The sequence below is a fragment of the Loxodonta africana genome, chromosome 3 (genome assembly GCF_030014295.1).
Source record: "Loxodonta africana isolate mLoxAfr1 chromosome 3, mLoxAfr1.hap2, whole genome shotgun sequence".
Taxonomy (NCBI): Eukaryota; Metazoa; Chordata; class Mammalia; order Proboscidea; family Elephantidae; genus Loxodonta; species Loxodonta africana.
The window spans coordinates 41,921,631-41,938,540 of NC_087344.1; the positions used below are offsets into that span (position 1 = coordinate 41,921,631).

General features: G+C 50.2%; 1 protein-coding gene across 1 annotated transcript in view; it reads left to right on the plus strand.

Annotated features, from left to right (window-relative positions):
* CAMTA1 (calmodulin binding transcription activator 1) overlaps nucleotides 1-16,910 on the plus strand; it is a 1,094,671-nt gene that overhangs the window by 785,519 nt on the left and 292,242 nt on the right. The window contains exon 6 of the mRNA XM_064281181.1: nucleotides 13,119-13,190. Coding sequence (XP_064137251.1) covers nucleotides 13,119-13,190 — 72 coding nt within the window. The remainder of the gene's footprint in view (nucleotides 1-13,118; nucleotides 13,191-16,910) is intronic.

Below are 16,910 nucleotides of genomic sequence, written 5' to 3' on the forward strand. Positions count from 1 at the left end.
CACCTGCTTGACAACCCTCACAGAGCCTGGGGCCTGCAGCGCCCTCTCTGCTTGCCCCTGACACTCTGCTGTCCTGTGCATCCCCTCCTCTAGGCTGCCTTCCCTGTGTTCAGAGAAGAGGGCCAAGTTTCTGCAGGGGTGTGGGGTGGTATGCAGTGTTCAGCCTGCTCTGCCAGCCTCATTCTTCCGCTCTCACCCATGCACACAGTCGCCTCTGAATCAAAAGGGCCCATGCCTGCTACCCAGCCCTGTGAAGTGCGCCACCGCAGCGGGTTTCCCTGTGCCCCTTGAGTTCCTCCAGCCCTGAGGACATGCCCTGTACCACCGGCCGGCCTCCCAGTGCCCCTCCAGTGTGTTCACTAGACCTGCCCCAGTGGAATAAGGTTACCTCCTGAGGTCAGGGGTCGTGGGCTTTGGGGACAGAGGGACCCAATCTCAGGTTCTAGCTCTAACAGCCTACGTGACCTTGACCAAGGCATCTCTGAGCCTCAGTTTCCACATCCACAGATAAAGATCATGCCGTCCCTTCTTGGAGGATGGCAGAGGGGGCCCTGGCAGATCTCCCCTTCTCTGCCCTCTTGGGTCATCTACAGCACCCAGTACAGGGGCCACTAGTTGAAATGACAGATTCAACTTATGAAAGGGCAGTGTCCACACAGGCCGAGGGGTGGCCATTCTCCCAGGCAGGAGAAGCTCCCCTGGAGCCCTGGAGAATGAACCTTGGGGAGCCTGCCCATCCTTGCAGGGGGAAGCACCCAAATAACTGCAGTGTTGCAGAATTGTTTCCGGGAGACCTTTGTCCTACTGGGGCAGCCCTGAGCATGGGCCACGCTGGCATCTGCCTGTGTAAACCAAAGAGGGCAGGGCTGGGGTCAAGGCCAGCCTCCTCGCTGGTTTGGCCTCAGTCCCCTGGCCTGGCAGGACCCCGGCTGCTCTGGGAGAAGCCATCTCAGATGGTCTTAGCAGAAAGGCTGGGCTGGAGCCCTGGTCAATGACAATCTAATATTCCAAATCTCTGCTGTCACCCAACCCTGGAGGCCAAATCAGATTGCAATCCATTTAGCTCAAACTAATTTTAGAGCAATTCACTATTTAACAAGTTCTGAGGCCCAGTGCCTTTGCAGGCAGCATGCGAATTGAATCATTTGGTCCAATCTTAGATTAATACTAGCAAATCCTTCAGCTAGGGCAGTTGTGGGAGCAGCCCCGGAACTTGATCCCTTCATCTTCAATGAAGGCAGGGCTGCAAAGACCTGATTTCCTGCACTGGTGTGGTTGTCTGAATGAGTCTATCAGAGGTGGCATGCTAGGGAGGACAGAGCAAGGGCCTTGGAGTCAGGCAGGCTGAGTTTGAAGCCTCCTTCTGGCTCTTCCAAGCCATGTGACCATGGACACATTGCTCAACCTCTGGAGGACTCAGTCTCCCAAGGATCCCACTGTGCAGGATGACATGGAGCTGCAGCAGGAGAGGCAAGATAAACCCAGGTCATGCTCTCCTTGCTTCCATATGAGAATACCCCAATGCCTTCTAGGATCTGCTTTGGCTTTCCGGGGACCCTGCATGGCAGCAGTACTGCCTAGGCCTATTTCTGCACCTTGCTGCAGCAGCTCCTGGTTTGGGGAGATCTGGAAGGTGCTGGAGGGTTTCACCTCACCAGCTTTTTGAAAAACACCACTTCTTCCTGAGATGTCACAGCTCAGCAGGAACAGAACACGCTACCCCATTCAGGGAGCTCTATAGCTCTGCCCTTAGTAGATAGATAGATAGGTAGGTGGGGAGGTGGGGAGGTGGGGAGGTGGGTAGGTGGGTAGGGGGTAGGTGGGTAGGTGGGTGGGTGGATGGATGAATGGGTGGATAGATAGATAGATGGCATCAAGTTGACTCTGCCTCATGGTGACCCATGTACAGCACAACAAAATTTTGCCCAGTCCTCCACTGACCTCACGATTGCCAGCATGTTCCAGTCCATTGTTGCGGCTATTATGCCAATCTATCTCACCAAGGGTCTCCCTTGCCCTCGATGGCCGTTTACTTCTCCAAACATGATGTCCTCCTCTAGTGATTGATCCCCCCGATGATGTGTCTAAAGCAAGTGAGTCGAACAATGTTCTGTTGTAATCCACAGAGTTTTCATTGGCTAATTTTCAGAACTAGATCTCCATGCCTTTCTTCTTAGTCTGTCTTAGTCTAGAAGCTCTGCTGAAACCTGTCCACTATGGATGACTCTGCTGGTATTTGAAACACCAGTGCATACCTTCCAGCATCACAACAATTTACAAGCCACCACAGCACAACAAACTGATAGACTGACAGATGGGCAGTGGCTGTCCTTGGTAGAGCTCCACTATTTTGACTGTGTGACACACTCACTCTCCAGCTTCTACTGACCGGCCTCTCTCCAGGACACTGGAGAACCACTTGAGTGCCTTCTGGCCCCATGGGTCATCCAAGGGCTAGGCTCATGGCCCAGGCAGGTTAGAGGCCCTCCCTGACATTTTCACCTAAATCTAGAAGAAAGGGGCTTTCTTGCCTCTTGGGTTACAACTAGAATGAAGGGACTTTGGGATGCTACCTGCCACATAATGACAGCCTAACTGTAACAGGAGGAAAGAAAGAAGAAAGAAGGAATACACACAGGAACGAGGAATGGAAACAGGGGTGGGGGGAGGAAGGAAGGAGAAAGATGGTGGGGTCAGATCCAAAGTCCCAGTCCTATGTTTGCATTTGTTCCTTCAATTCTTGGAGCTCTCAGAGCCCATCCAGGATATTACTTCCTCGGCATAGAGTCTGGACTAGTGCAGAAGGGTGGAGCCTGAAAAATCACAGGGCCTTCGCTTCACATACAAGGCCATCTACCAACCGCCCTTCACAGATCCCAGGGGAGGATCTTAGAACAATCAGTATATTCACAGGCCCAACCACGCAATGCATGTCCTGCACAGAGAAGTCAAAGAGTTGATGGGAAGGCTGGGACAGGGCTTGACACCTCTGCCCATGCACATCCTCTGCTTCAAAGATCTTTTTATTCACCTGGGCTGGCCTTTTCTACCTGTTGTCCACCTGGCCGACTCCTGCTGTCGTTGTTAGCTGCTGTTGAGTCAGCCCCCAACTCACAGCGCCCCCACACACAATGAAATATAATGCTCCCCAGTCCTGTGCCATTCCCACAATGGGTTGTGAATCAGACCATGGTGATCCATAGGATTTTTATTGGCTGATTTTTCAGAAATAGATTGCCAGGCCTTTCTCCCTAGTCCATCTTAGTCGGGATGCTCCACTGAAGCCTGGGCAGCATCACAGCAACACGCAAGTCTTCACTGACAGGTGGCGGTTGTGCATGAGGCGCACTGTATGGGAATCAAACCCGGGTCTCCTGGTGGAAGGCACAAATTCTACCCCTGGACCACCATTGCCTTGTGGCCAACTTCTACTCACCTTTTATGGCTCACCTGAAATATCACTTCCTCTCAGGCAACTTTCCTGACCTTTAGCATGAAAAATGGACTCCTCTCCTCTGAGTTCCATTGTGCTCCCCCTTGGGGTGCTTTGCACTTAGCATAGGGGCTGTTTTGATTTGGTATTGTTTGTTTGCTTGGCTCTCTCTCTCCCACCAGACTGGGAATCCTGAGGGCTGGGGCTCAGGCTAGGTCTCCTCTGTGCAGTGTGGGGCTCAGGGTCTGCCACCTCTGTACTGGGTGGGCACAGAGCAGACAGGGGTAAAAACTTGTTCACATGAAAACTAGTTCAGCCTCCTCCTTTTATGTCTGAGCTAAGGCCCAGCCCAGCCCACAGAGGGTGCCCCTTCTTTGAGGAGCGTGGTTGCACCCCATCTAACCCCGCCACACCTCTCACTGGCCCCTGCCCAGAATATTCTGAGTAAATGGTTCCCGCTCAGGATTAAAACGTTATCTCCTAGGTGGGTTTTCCTTGACCTTCTATTATCTCTTTTTCTCCCATCACCTTGATGCTGGTGACACATTTGAAAACTATTAATCTCTGTCGTTTCTGCACCAGGTACAAGTGTGTGAGATAACCAGGCAACAGAACTCTATTTTCATCCTGATTGCCTTTGTGTGGACGATCACTTCCCTTGTGGGAGAGAGGCAGGCCCAGGGGAGCCCCCAGGGCCAAGCCATTGCAGGGGTGTGGGGGCTGTGGCTCAAAGCTTGATTCAGGCCTCAGCCCCCTGCCGGTGGCCCCCATTGGCCCTGCTGCTGGGAGCTGGTGGTACAGGACTGTTTGTTGAGGAGTAGCTGAGGGACCCTCATAAAGAGGATTATAGATGGAGATTTGCTGGTTTTTTTTTTTTTACCCTCGTCTCAGGACACAGCAGGTATTATCCCCGCATTAGAGAAGGCTTTAGGGAGGGGAGGCAGGGGGCTTTTCTAGCATAGTCACTGTCAGCTCTAGCAGACACTTAGGCTTACCGATTGAGTCAAGCTGACCCAGGTAGAATGACAGATTTAAAAAAAGAAAAAAAAAAAACTTTACCGTCAAGTGAATTCTGACTTGTGGTGACTTCATGTGCTTTATGGTAGAACTGTGCTCCATAGGATTTTCAAGGCTATGACCTTTCAGAAGCAGATCACCAGTCCCTTCTTCCAAGGCGCCTCTGCTCTGGGTGGGTTCTAACTGCCAAGCACTTAACCATTCACGCCATTCAAGGACTCCTAGAATGACAGCTACCAATCTTCAAACATTCAAGCTCCCAAAGTGGTGCCCCCCTGAACCTCCACAAGTCCTCCTTCCCTAAAGCCTTGGCTTTCCCAAATCTTGGCCTCTGGGGTCTCAAGCTCCAACACTCTTGGTCAAACATTTCTGAACTGGATCCCTGGGCTTGCTCTCTGGAGTAGCAGTGTCCAATAGAACTTTCTGCAATGATGGAATATTCTGCCCCATCCAGTATGGTAGCCACTAGCTACATGAGACTACTGAGCATTTGAAATGTGGCTAGTGCGACTGCGGAACTGAATTTCTAAACTTTAATTTTACTTAATTTAAATAGCCACGTGTGGCTAGAGGCTACCATATTGGACAGTGCAGCTTTGGAGGGTAACAGTAAGGATGGATTTTCCAGCAATCCAAGGAACGAGGTGCTAGACTGGCCCTTTTTCAAAGGGGAAGTGAACAGCAAGGCACTGGCTTTTGGAGGTGCCATGTCTCCTGGGGGGGGGGGCAGGATTGGACACCGGAAAATGGAATGAAAGGCTTTTCCCTCCAGGGGAAAAGGGCCAAAGCACCAGCATGTGCCCAATACTGTGCCAGCTGCTTTCAGCTTTCCATACCTTATCTCATTTAATTCTGCTTAGTTAATAAAGTGAAGGTGCCTCACAGGTCAAGGAATCCACATTTGCATTGAGTACCTGCTACATTCCACCAAATCCATTGGGCAAAGCACCCTGCTTGGTTTTGGCCAGTTTCTTACAAAGCATGTATGGTGATGCATGCCTATACTCAAACCCTGGTGGCACAGTGGTTAAGCACTCAGCTGCTAACTGAAAGGTTGGCAGTTTGAACCCACCAGCCACTTGGTGGGAGAAAGATGTGAAAGTCTGCTTTTGTAAAGATTAAAGTCTTGGAAATCCTATGGGGCAGCTCTACTCTGTCCTATAGGGTTGCTATGAGTTGAAATCGACTCAATGGTGATGGGTGTGCTTTTGGTTTTAGGCTCATATGAAAGCCCAGAAAACAAACATCCTAAACCACAAGCACAGTTCAAAAACCCACCCCCTCCTCTGAAAGCTGTCATGGACATAAGTAAAGAAATGAGATTTGTTCAATAATACCCTTATGTGTGTTTGTTAAATATACATTCTATGATTTTCAACATGTTTGGGCCTTTACCCATCCTTCATGGCCCTGCTTCTGTATCTGCCCGTAAAACCCAAACCCACTGCCATCAAGTCATTTCCAACTCATAATGACCCTATAGGGCAGAGTGAAACCACCCCATAGGGTTTCCAAGGAGTGGCTGGTGGAGTTGAACTGTCTACCTTTTGGTTAGCAGCTAAGCTCTTAACCACTGCACTACCAGGGCTCCTCTATACCCACACGATGTGAAAATCAACCAAAGTGTATTGAGGACCCACTACATGAAAATTGTGGTGGGGAATGAAGAATAAACCCCGTATAATCCATATTCTTCCCACTCTGATAAATCAGAGGTTGGCAAGCTATGGTCTGTGGGCCAGATCCGGCCTACCATCTGTTTTTGTACACCCCGTGAGCTAAGAATGGTTTTGGCCTTTTTAAATGATTGGAAAAAAATCAAAAGAAAAATAATATTTGTAATGTGAAAATTATATGAAATTCAAAATTCAATGTCAATAAAGTTTTATTGGCACACGTACACTCCCATTCATTTACGTATTGTCTATGGCTGCTGTCACATTATGCAGGCAGGGTTCATTAGTTTCAACAGAGACTGTCTGACTCACAAAGCCTATTTACTCTCTGGCCCTTCACAGAAAGCCTGTGATAGGTGAGGTGACAGTGACGATGTGACAATACCTATTATGGATTGAACTGTGTCCCCAAAAAATATGTGTTGTAAATCCTAATCTCTATGTCTGTGGTTGTAATCCCATCTGGGAATGGGTTGACTTTGTTATGCAAATGAGGCAGGATTTGGGGATATTAAAATAGATTAAAAAGCAAGGTAGGAATCAGGGATGGGGGAAAATAGATGCCAAGACATACAGAGATCTCCAAGGAAGCAGATACTGAAGAGACAAAGACCTTCCTCCAGAGCTGACAGAGAGAGAAAACTTTCCCCTAGAGCTGGCACCCTAAATTCAGACTTCTAGCCTCTTAAACTGTGAAAAAATAAATTTCTGTTTGTTAAAGCCACTCACATGTGGTATTTCTGTTATAGCAGCACTAGATACCTAAGACAGTACCCCAAGGGAGAACACAAATCCTTTTGATTGCCCCACAGTGCCCATAGACTGCTCTTTCTGATGGGTGACTTCAAGGGACCCCTTTGGCCTGGATGGGCCAGGGGAAGCTTCCTGGAGGAGGAAAACCTGAGATGGACTCCGGTTGAGTAGGGTTTGCCTGGGCAGAGGAGGAGCAGGGTGGAGGTAGGGAGCACAGACCTGCTGGGAGGACGTTAGGAGGGCTGAGCTTGTGACCCAGCCTGGAATCTTCTGGAGTCCCATCTAGTCTTCTAAGCTCCATTCCTGAATCAATGCTCAGCTTGGGTTGTCTCTAGAGGTTGCTGGGTTCTCTGCCAGCTTTGCTCTTGGTGGAAGCTGGAAGTGGAAGAAAAGAGTTGAAATATGTCTGTGAGAGAGAGAGAGGGAATCAGCCATGTCAGATTAGCCCATTGAGAGCTGCAGAAGAAGGGGAAACACCCGCTGTACCGTAATCCCCCAACCAATAAAACTGCATTCATCACAACGAGGTGCCCCTTCTTTGGCCCACCGAGGCATAGGGTGCGGAGCCCTGACAGGCCCTCTTTGGCACGTGGGCAGCCCCCGGCAGCTGAGTCTGCTGCAGAGAACTTTAATGATGCCCAGCTCTGTACTCAAGGAGATTTGTGGCTGATATTCCCCTCAGAAACATTGCTTCCTTTGTCTGAAGCATTTATTTAGAACTGAAGGAAGCTGGTGTTTGCTGTGGGTTTCCCCTGTAATTTTATCTTTCTCTTTTATTGGGGGAAAAGAAAAAGCCCCCGTAGTGTCATAAAAGCAATTTTGAGTGTTTAAGAAAAAACTCTTTCTTGTTTGACTGTCATGTTAAAGGGAAGCTGTCAGGCTTTAATTCCCCAAATGTAGCTAACTCGAAGTTTGGTTCCATCTGAAGGGGGAAGTTCTCCCGCGTTTCCTAGGTATATCTAGTTGCTTTCTCTTCTTCCGTCCTTGTGTACACACATAAGCAAGGGAACCCACAACAAGCAGTCCTGTGCACAGGCCCATACCTGCATGCATACACACTCTCATACACACACAGCTTTATCCATGAACCACGACGGGATCTGACGCTCCCTCCAATCACATCATCGTCCCCAAGTGAAAAGCTCAGCTCAGGGAGCCCCCAAAGGACACCCGGAGCCTGATCCAAAAAAAAAAAAAAAAAAAGCACCAGGAGTTTGTACAACACAAATCACTACAGGCAAACTTGATTGCTTTTTTGAATAGTGGGTAAAGGGAAAGGATTTGATACTCTGCCTCGTGGAATATGGTGCAATTAATCCCCAGCTGGCTTGGTAATGACATTGTCATACCAACTGGCAACTGGCAGAGACACTGCAAAGGGAGGACGGAGACAATGGCAGATGGAGAGAGTGCCGGGATCAGGGCAGCCCATGTCGGGGGCTTGGGGTACAGAATGAACGGAAAAGGAGGGGTCGGGGAGCACTGAGAGGCTAGCTGCTAGGACTTGGCCAGTTTGCACCTAGGCTGCTTACATCCCCTGAAAAAGCTGCGTTACAGGAAGCAGCCTGAGCGCGCACTCAGCCTGGGCCATCTCCACTCCCCTCGGCCTTCAACACCACCCCTGCCATGAAGAAGTCCAGGTGGCCATTTCCAGCCCAGACCAACGACAAGACCTCTGCACGCTGCATCCTGCTCGTCTCCACTAAGACTTCTTACAAACTCCTCAAAGTCACCAAGTAGGAACCCGGCAGCAGCCTCTCCTCCCTCCAGCCTACTGCGCCCCCAGGGTTTTCTGCCTTTGTGAATGGGACCACCAGAAAGCTGAGCATTATCCTTAAGCTGGCAAACGTGTCCATTTCTCTCCATCCTCACTGACATCATTGGACCCCCTGATTGTCCCCTGGACTCAGGTTGTTGTTAGGCACATTGAGTAAGTTCTGACTCATAGTAACCCTATGTACAACAGAACCAAACACAGCCCAGTCCTGCACCATCCTACAGTTGTTGTGGTCTTTGTGGCCCCAGCACGGCTTTCTTCTGGTCCTCTGGCCTCAAGGCTGCCAGAGTGAGCTTTCCAAAACTCAAAGGTGGTCATACTGTTCCTTTGTTCCCTGCCGCCCCAGGATAGAGCCAGGCTCTTCACTGTGGCCCATGTAGCCTTCTGTGAACTCTCTGTCTTATCCACGGTCCCCTTTGCATGGCACACTCCAGTTGATCCAAGGCCTTAACTGTTCAAGCCCAGCCCACTAGTCGGCTCACCTTCTCTCCTCCCCACATGCTCCTCCTGCTGGAGACAGCCTCCCTTCGGCCCAGCCCTGCTCACCTTGAAGCCTGCGCTGAGACGTCACAGCCTCGGCAGTGACACCCCCAATCTGGCCGGGGGGTGCTCCAGCAACAATGACTGACACTGCTGAAGCTGCACTAGAGCCAAGGCATCTTGCAACCCTGACAACCTTCCTATGAGGAAGAATGAGGACAGTACCCGTTTTACAGCCTGGAAGAACAAGGAGCCTCCAAGCTGGTGAGAGGCAAAACTGACGTCCAAGCCGGGCCTCCCGCTCCAAGCAGGATTCCACCCTTCTTGGTGGCTCCAGCTCATGCAAAGCAGATTACCAGAAACCTCTTTCCTCAGTGACAGTCAGCCAGCTCCTCAACACAAGTCTGTTTGCCTTGAGACTGAAGCTTTACCCTTCAAGTACTAAATGTTGTCATGTTTCAAGAATGTTAGCACTGAATATGTATTATAAAGTTCTTAGCCTTCAGGCTGCCACATGTACTGTGTCCAGGTCCTTGCCTGGACCAGGCTCAAGAGACTGTGTCCTAGGGCTGCTGCGGAGGGAGAACTGTTAGCCATCTTCATTCATTCTTCTGCCCCAGGAGCTCCCAGCCCAGGGAAGACAGATCTGTAAATGAGTTGTTGTGAGGACCAGGCAATACCAGGAAGAAGTCAAATGCCCCTGGGCTTTTTGAGTTCTTGAAACCCTTTGGGTGGCTTTTTTCTCTCTCCATTTGATGCATTCAAAAGATCCTTGGGTGGCAAAAATGGTTTGTGCTCAACTACTAATCTAAAAGGTCAGCAGTTCAAACCCACCCAGCAGTGCTGTGGAAGAAAGGCCTGGTGATCTGCTTCCGTAAAGATTACAGCCAAGAAAACCCTATGGAGCACAGTTCTACTCTGTAACACATGGTGTTGCCATGAGTCAGAATGGATTCAACAGCAATAGGTTTGGGTTTTTTGTTTTGATGCATTTGGCATGGTTTGTTCTTATCATGGGCCTGCCTCAAGCCGAAAGTCCATTCTTTCCATCCCCCTGCCACCTTCCTAAGATTGTACTTCTCATCTGATGAGACCAGAGACAGCATATCACCACAGTGGTTCAAGTAATATCTAAAAATAGAGTAACTAGGTTCTGAGCAAGGCCCTGAGAGTTCCTCTGATTAAAATGTATGAGCCTTGATATAGAAACGCAATTTTTCTTTGCAGCTTTATTTTGCTTATCAGATGGTTCCGGGCCATTCTGGGTAGGCAAGTTGCCAGTGAGAGAGAGGTTGGGGTAGGTTGGGGTGGGTCGGGGAGGGTAGGCATCTTGCTTGCTCCTTTTGGACTTGCACACAATGGACACAGAGTAGGTGTTGGGTAAATTGTCAGTGGTTCCTGAGCGTGGGGTTCAATGATGCTGAAGCCCAAGCCAGGCAGACAGGCAGTGAATCAAGGGGGAAATGATGTTGAAAATCAACCATGTTCTTTTCAAGTCCAAGAAAAAGCCTTGGAAAGAGAAAGAGGTAGGTGAAGTGGGAAAGTCATTGCAAACCCTAAAGAGGTTTAATAAACACTAAGAACAGATGCAAAGTCTTTCATTTCAAAGGGACTTGAGGACCTTCTCACCACAATTTATGTCTCTCTATTTTTTTTTTTTTATATTTGGCTCAGGAGCCTGATGGTGCAGTAGTTAAGAGCTTGGCTACTAACCAAAAGGTCAGCAGCTCGAATCCACCAGCTGCACCTTAGAGATTCTATGGGGCAGTTCTGCTATGTCCTGTAGGGTTGCTATGAGTCAGAATCGACTTGACGGCAACGGATTTGTTTTGTTTTGGGGTTTATATTTGGCTCATTGCATGAGGAAAAGTAATGAAATTGCCAATGAGAACATGCAAATTCCAAAAGAAAAGAGCTGATTAAAGTTGCAGGTGGTTTGCTCATTGCCGCAACCAAACATTTAAAGAAAATGTCCAAACATGAGGCTCGTTTGGTGAGAAGCGAGTTAGCAAAAAGCACAGGGTATTGGAAAGCAGCAAAATCAGAAAGAATATTGTCTTCTTAATAATAAATACATTTCGTGGGCAAGAATTGCAAGGGAATTGGTTAAATTAATTTCCACTTTGTTTGTTCAGTTCGTACACGGCGTTTAAGTCCCAGCTGACAGCAATCTGTTAAAGTTTTAACATACTGGAAATCTGATTTTCTTGCAGCCAGAATCCCATAGTCCGAAATGATTTCTCTTTCAACCCTGCTAATCAGACAGGCGGGCTCAAATGGATCCTAGTCTAACCAAACTGCACTTGGTCTTTTTGAGGGGTGAAAGCTTTTGACCCAGAGCTGCTGGCCATTTCTCTCTGGAGAGCTGGGTGGGGAGAGAGGCTCAGTGAGATTAAAATAAGGAATGAGAGGCAACTGGGAAGACCTGATTCCACTCTTCGTAATGTGAGGCTTTGCTGGCCCTGCCTTCTCTTTCTGCCCCACCCCTTTCTAGAATGTGCTTGGGGAAGCCAGGGGAACCCCAGGGGAAATGGAAGGGAGATCATTCCAATTTGGAATTGGAGGCAATAAAAGAAAAGACTTTGACCCTGGCTTTGACCTGGGCTCTGGTGATCTGCTGCCTTGAGACTTTCCTCTCCAAATTGACGATCTACCGAAGAGTGGGTCCCTGCCTCCACCTCAGACTCTGAGTTCCACAGTGAGAGGGACCTAATTCTTTGCTCTTCTCATGAGACCCCTTTTATCCATCTTTGCCAGCAAGCTGACCCCACAATGCTCTAAGCACAGGCCACCAGCACCCCAGAAGTTGGGCCACATGCCTCTGCCTCACACACATCCTGGCCCTGCCTCATCCACTCCTTGGCCCCACCGACCTGGGCCTTGATGACAGGTCACCTAATGACTGTCCCTCCTCACAGTCCACCTTAAACGCCATTCCTGAACTTGAATTCTACCTCATTCTCCAACTGGCTCTGTCTGACTTCTGGCTGTTTTCCAAATCTAATCCATGTGCAAAAGATGCAGGTTTATACTAAAAAATAAATAAATTCTCCTATGAATAAGCCCTGGTGGCAAAGTGCTTAAGAGCTCTGCTGCTAACCAAAAGGTTGGCAGTTTGAACCACCAGCCGCTCCTTGGAAACCCTATAGGGCAGTTCTACTCTGTCCCATAGGGTCGCTATGAGTAGGAACTGACTCAAGGGCAATGAGTTTGGTTTTTGGTCTATGAATAAGCAGATATACAAATAAACTGTCATTAAATAACAAAAAGTGGGCACATGCAGCAGATGTCTCTCAGACTGTGGTGAGAAATCCTAAGACATGCTGCCACTCCCATTCCCAGTGGGATTTGAGGTCATATCAGCCCAGCGTAGCCTTGCCTGGGGTGCTCCTTGGCCAGGAAGGATCTGGAGTGGGTGTGTTCGAATGTGTTTAAATTGATAACATAACCTCACAGTTCTTTCCTGTACCCCATGGGGTCTTAACCTAGAGCCCACGAATGAACTTCAGAGTAACTTCAAACCCCTAAAATTGTAGGCAAAATGTATACAGGTACACATTTTCTGAAACCCTGGTGGCATAGTGGTTAAGAGCTGTGGCTGCTAACCTAAAGTTTGGCAGTTCGAATCTACCAGGTGCTCCTTGGTAACTCTATGGGGGAGTTCTACCCTGTCCTTCAGGGTCGCTATGAGTCGTAATCAACAAGATGGCAACGGGTGACTCTCCCTGATTTCTCACATAGTAAGGGCACCAACCATAATCCGTGTGTGCCCACTGGCGTCTCCCAATAGTGCTTCTTAGATCCTGCCCCAAAGCCTTAGTCTTGGTTCTGGAGCCAGACACAGGGATGCCCCTCGGCCACCCTGGGCCTGGCGGCAGGTGCCTGAGGCCCTTTCTTGCTCCTTCTCTGTCGCGCCGTCTTCCTTCCTTCCTTCCTTCCTTTCCTCTTTCCAACTGAATTCTCGTTTTTCCTCTCTCCCTAGTGCTTGTACGGCTGCTATGTCCATTCCTCCATCATCCCCACCTTCCACCGGAGGTGCTACTGGCTCCTTCAGGTAGGTGGCTGGGATCGGATTCTTCTTTCTTCACTGGTGCTGGGAAAGGGTCTGTGGAGGGCGCTGAGTGGGTGTGGGGTCCTGCATATGGTGCGGCTTTGGGCAGACATGCCCTGGGGAGCTTGCCTACAGAGACTCCGGCCATGGGGAGGCGGGCCAGCATTCTGGCTGGCCTGGTGTCATCAGGTGCCAGGGAGGGGACCAGCCTAGTGGTGGAATGGTCTTCACCCACTGGATGAGAAATAAAACCCACTAGGTGCTTCAAGCATCCAAGATGCCCATGTTTGCTTTTGGTGAGACCAAGAGCATTCCACCCCCACCTGTGAAATGCCTGTTTGCTATGGGTTAGTCATAAGGTACTGTGGAAAATAGGCTTCTGGAGGCATGCTGGTAGCAGTCAGATTGATGGATTAGCATGGTTGTTGGGAGAGGAAGAGCCTCTGGCTCAATGGGAAGTAGCTCTGTAATTGATTTGTGATGTCTGCCATGGAGCAGGATGGAGGAAGTGATGGGTGGGGCCCACCTAGTTGCCATTCTTTGTAAGGCCACCTGTCTACCAGATCATTGGCCATGCATGCGGTTTGTGCCCAGTTGTGCTGAGCCAGGTGTGGTCAGTGTGGAGTGCTGCCCAACGTCTTGCTGGCTGGGGGTGGTCTGTCCAGCTGGCTTGCCTGGTGTCTCAAACTGAAGATGCTGCTGCTGGGGCGCCCTGTGAGAGTGGAAAGGTCTGAAAGATAGACGCAGCCAGGCAGGATCTGTGTCCTTTTCAAAACTTCCTTTGAAGTCCAGCTACTCTTTGTGGAGCCTGTCCCCAGGGGCCCAGCATCACTGCCCCCAGCTCTGCCTCTGGCCTTTCCCACTGTGGGAAATGGACTTCTGTTGTTCAAGTCAGCAAAGCCCTGGGCCTCAGTGGTCTGGGATTTCCCTGACCTGGGATGTGTGATTGGGAGGAGCCTGGGAAGCTGGGCACAGCAAGCCTCTCACCAGCATGGCATGAGTTCAGAAAAGAGGGAGCCACAAATGCCAGGGACGCACCCACTACCCAGGGTGGCCTGAATGGCATCCAGGGGACCCGGAGCCTCAACACACCTTCTGTCCAGGGCTGCATCAGCCCCAGCCTCCAACTGTCCAGTTCTTCCTCAGTTCCTAGAAACCATTGTCTGTGGCTCTACCTGATGGTCCAAGGTGGGCCGATCTGCAGACAGACCCCTCTGTGGTCACTCCCCTGCCTCTGTCTCCCTTGGAGGTTGATGTGACAGCACCTGGTGTTCTAATTGCTCAAACCTGCTTCCTCATGAAGAGGAACTTCAGTGTGGTCACGGATAGTACCGTTGATGTTTTGATAATCAGAATGGACCCAAAGCCATCCTGCGGTTTGTCGAAGGGTTTCTTTCACCTGGGCTACAGGCGTGGAGAGGATTCCACCTAAACAGCACAGTTCTGGTGGTGTCAGAGCATGTCCCTTCATTCTCAGGGTCAAATGCTGGCTATTGGATAACCACACTTAATCCTGAGCAGCCTGCAGCACTTGTAAACTCCTTTCTGGTCTTCTCAAAACCTGGGTGAAGTTCTGGCATTTTTCCTGCCCACCACCATGCAGACCCATCAAAACACCTCTTTCCCACGCTCTCTCTCCACCCCGGCCACACAGTTGCTGCCTGTTGGAGCGGCACCCCTGGAAGCTGGCTGCCTGGCAGCTTGGCCCTCTGCCACAGCCTTGGCTGTCTGTGTTTTCCTGATGCTTCCTCTCCTCCAGGCCTGCTCTCTCACACCTGTGCCTGCCTCTCCTCATTCCATCACACTCTTATGGCTTTTTAATTCCACTGAATTTACTTTCCTAGAATCAGACACCATTGGGCAACCATGAGGTCCAAGCTCATTACTTTCTAGCCTGCTTTCTACGCACTCTGCCCCTCGAGCCAGGTGCCACCAGATTCAGCCCCTCTTGCATAGTTTCTCAGGCCAGTCAAGATGTAGGAGGATCTCATTCCTCTGCCCAGGCCTCCCCTCCCTTTGGTTCAATTTCCTGCCTCTGCATGCTAAAGACATACCTGGGGTGATTCATGTGCATTTGGGTATGTTACCTTCCAGGTGGCAAGGAAGCTGGAGTCTCCCCAAAGGCTCATATCACAGGGTCACGTGTCTCTATGGCTGACATGGGGCCTCTATTTTCTGCCCCTGTCCCGGAGGAATTTGTCACTCCTCAACCCTCTCCTCCGCTTCCTCAAGTATCATCACTCTTGTTTCTGGGATCAGGTAACAAAGAAGGAATGCATACAGGTGTGGGGGCCCCTGCTGCCCCCATCTGCTGTCTGCTGGGCAATAGGAGGTTAAGGAGCTAAGGCCAAGGCAATTAGCACGATGCTCGATGCTCATCCTGCTCAGAGCAGAGAATGAAGGCGGCTGTCGGCACCACTCGGGGCAATTTGTTCTGGTGCTAATTACAACATCAGGATAATGACGGCGTGGCCAGGTTTAATTTCTCTGATATTAAATAGGAAAGAAGTCGGAAGACGCTGGCCCAGATGGAAATGGGCCCAAGTTCGTCTCTGACACCAATTACCAAGAAAAAAGATGGGGTGTAAGCGAAGATACTGGGCAGCCCAGGGAGAGCAAGGAGGGAGGCAGCTTCGAAATACAGCCTGGCTCCCAGGAAGCTGACTGGGCCTCTGCACACCCTGACAAGCTGCAGGGGAAAAGGAAGGTGAACTGGCCACCTCACATTGTCCGGAGCCAGTGGGAGGATGAAGCAAGGGAGGTTTAGAGAAAGGAAGGGAGCTAGCAGGAAGAGGGAGGGAGGCTCCTAGAGACAGAGCGTTCCTTCAGGAGGAGCCTCTGTTGGCTCTGCCCGGCTCAGGCTCAGCCCAGTGGCCTCAGGCCACTCCTGTCCTCCAAAACCATACAGCTGAAATTCCTCCAAGGCCACTTGGCACAGCAGGGACTTCTTCCTACATGTTGTTGGGTGCCATCGAGCCGATTCTGACTTATAGCGACCCCATGTGACAGTGGAAAATTGCCCCATAGGGTTTTCTAGGCTGTGAGCCTTGGTGGTGCAGTGGTTGAACATCCAGATCCTAACTGCCAAGGTTGACAGTGCCAATTCATCAGCTGCAACTTGGAAACTCTATGGGGCAGCTCTACTCTGTCCTATAGGGTCACTGTGAGTCAGAATCAACTCGACGGCAATGAGTTTGGGTTTTCTTTTTTTTTTTTTGGTTAATCTTTATGGGAGCAGATTGCCAGGTCTTTCTCCTAAGGAGCCACTGGGTGGGTTCTAACCCCCAACCTTTTAGTTAGCTGCCAAGTGCTTAACCATTACACCATCGGGGCTCCTTTCTTCCCACATAGGCCTGGCTTTCTCTCCAACTCAACTGTGAGTCCCTGAGGATGGGACTTTGGCCCCTCTGTCTCCCTCAGGCACCTGCCTGGCATAGAATCCCCCCAGGGATGGGGCAGGGCCAGCACACAGGGAAGGGCAGGGTTCCTCTGCAGACAGGCTTCCTGCCCCAGGAAGAGGGATGGGCAAGCATCTCAGCCCTGGGGCATGGGGCTCCTCAGCCCTCTGCTCTACCAAGCAGAGGGTCAGAGCCAGACCCAGGGAGGTGGAGGAAAAGGAAGAGGAAGATGCGAAGTTGACTTGGTACTTGGAGTTTCAGATTCCTCTGGCTTTCAAGAGAGGGCTATCCCTCTCTCACTTTTCTTTTCTCCCTTTCTCTTCAT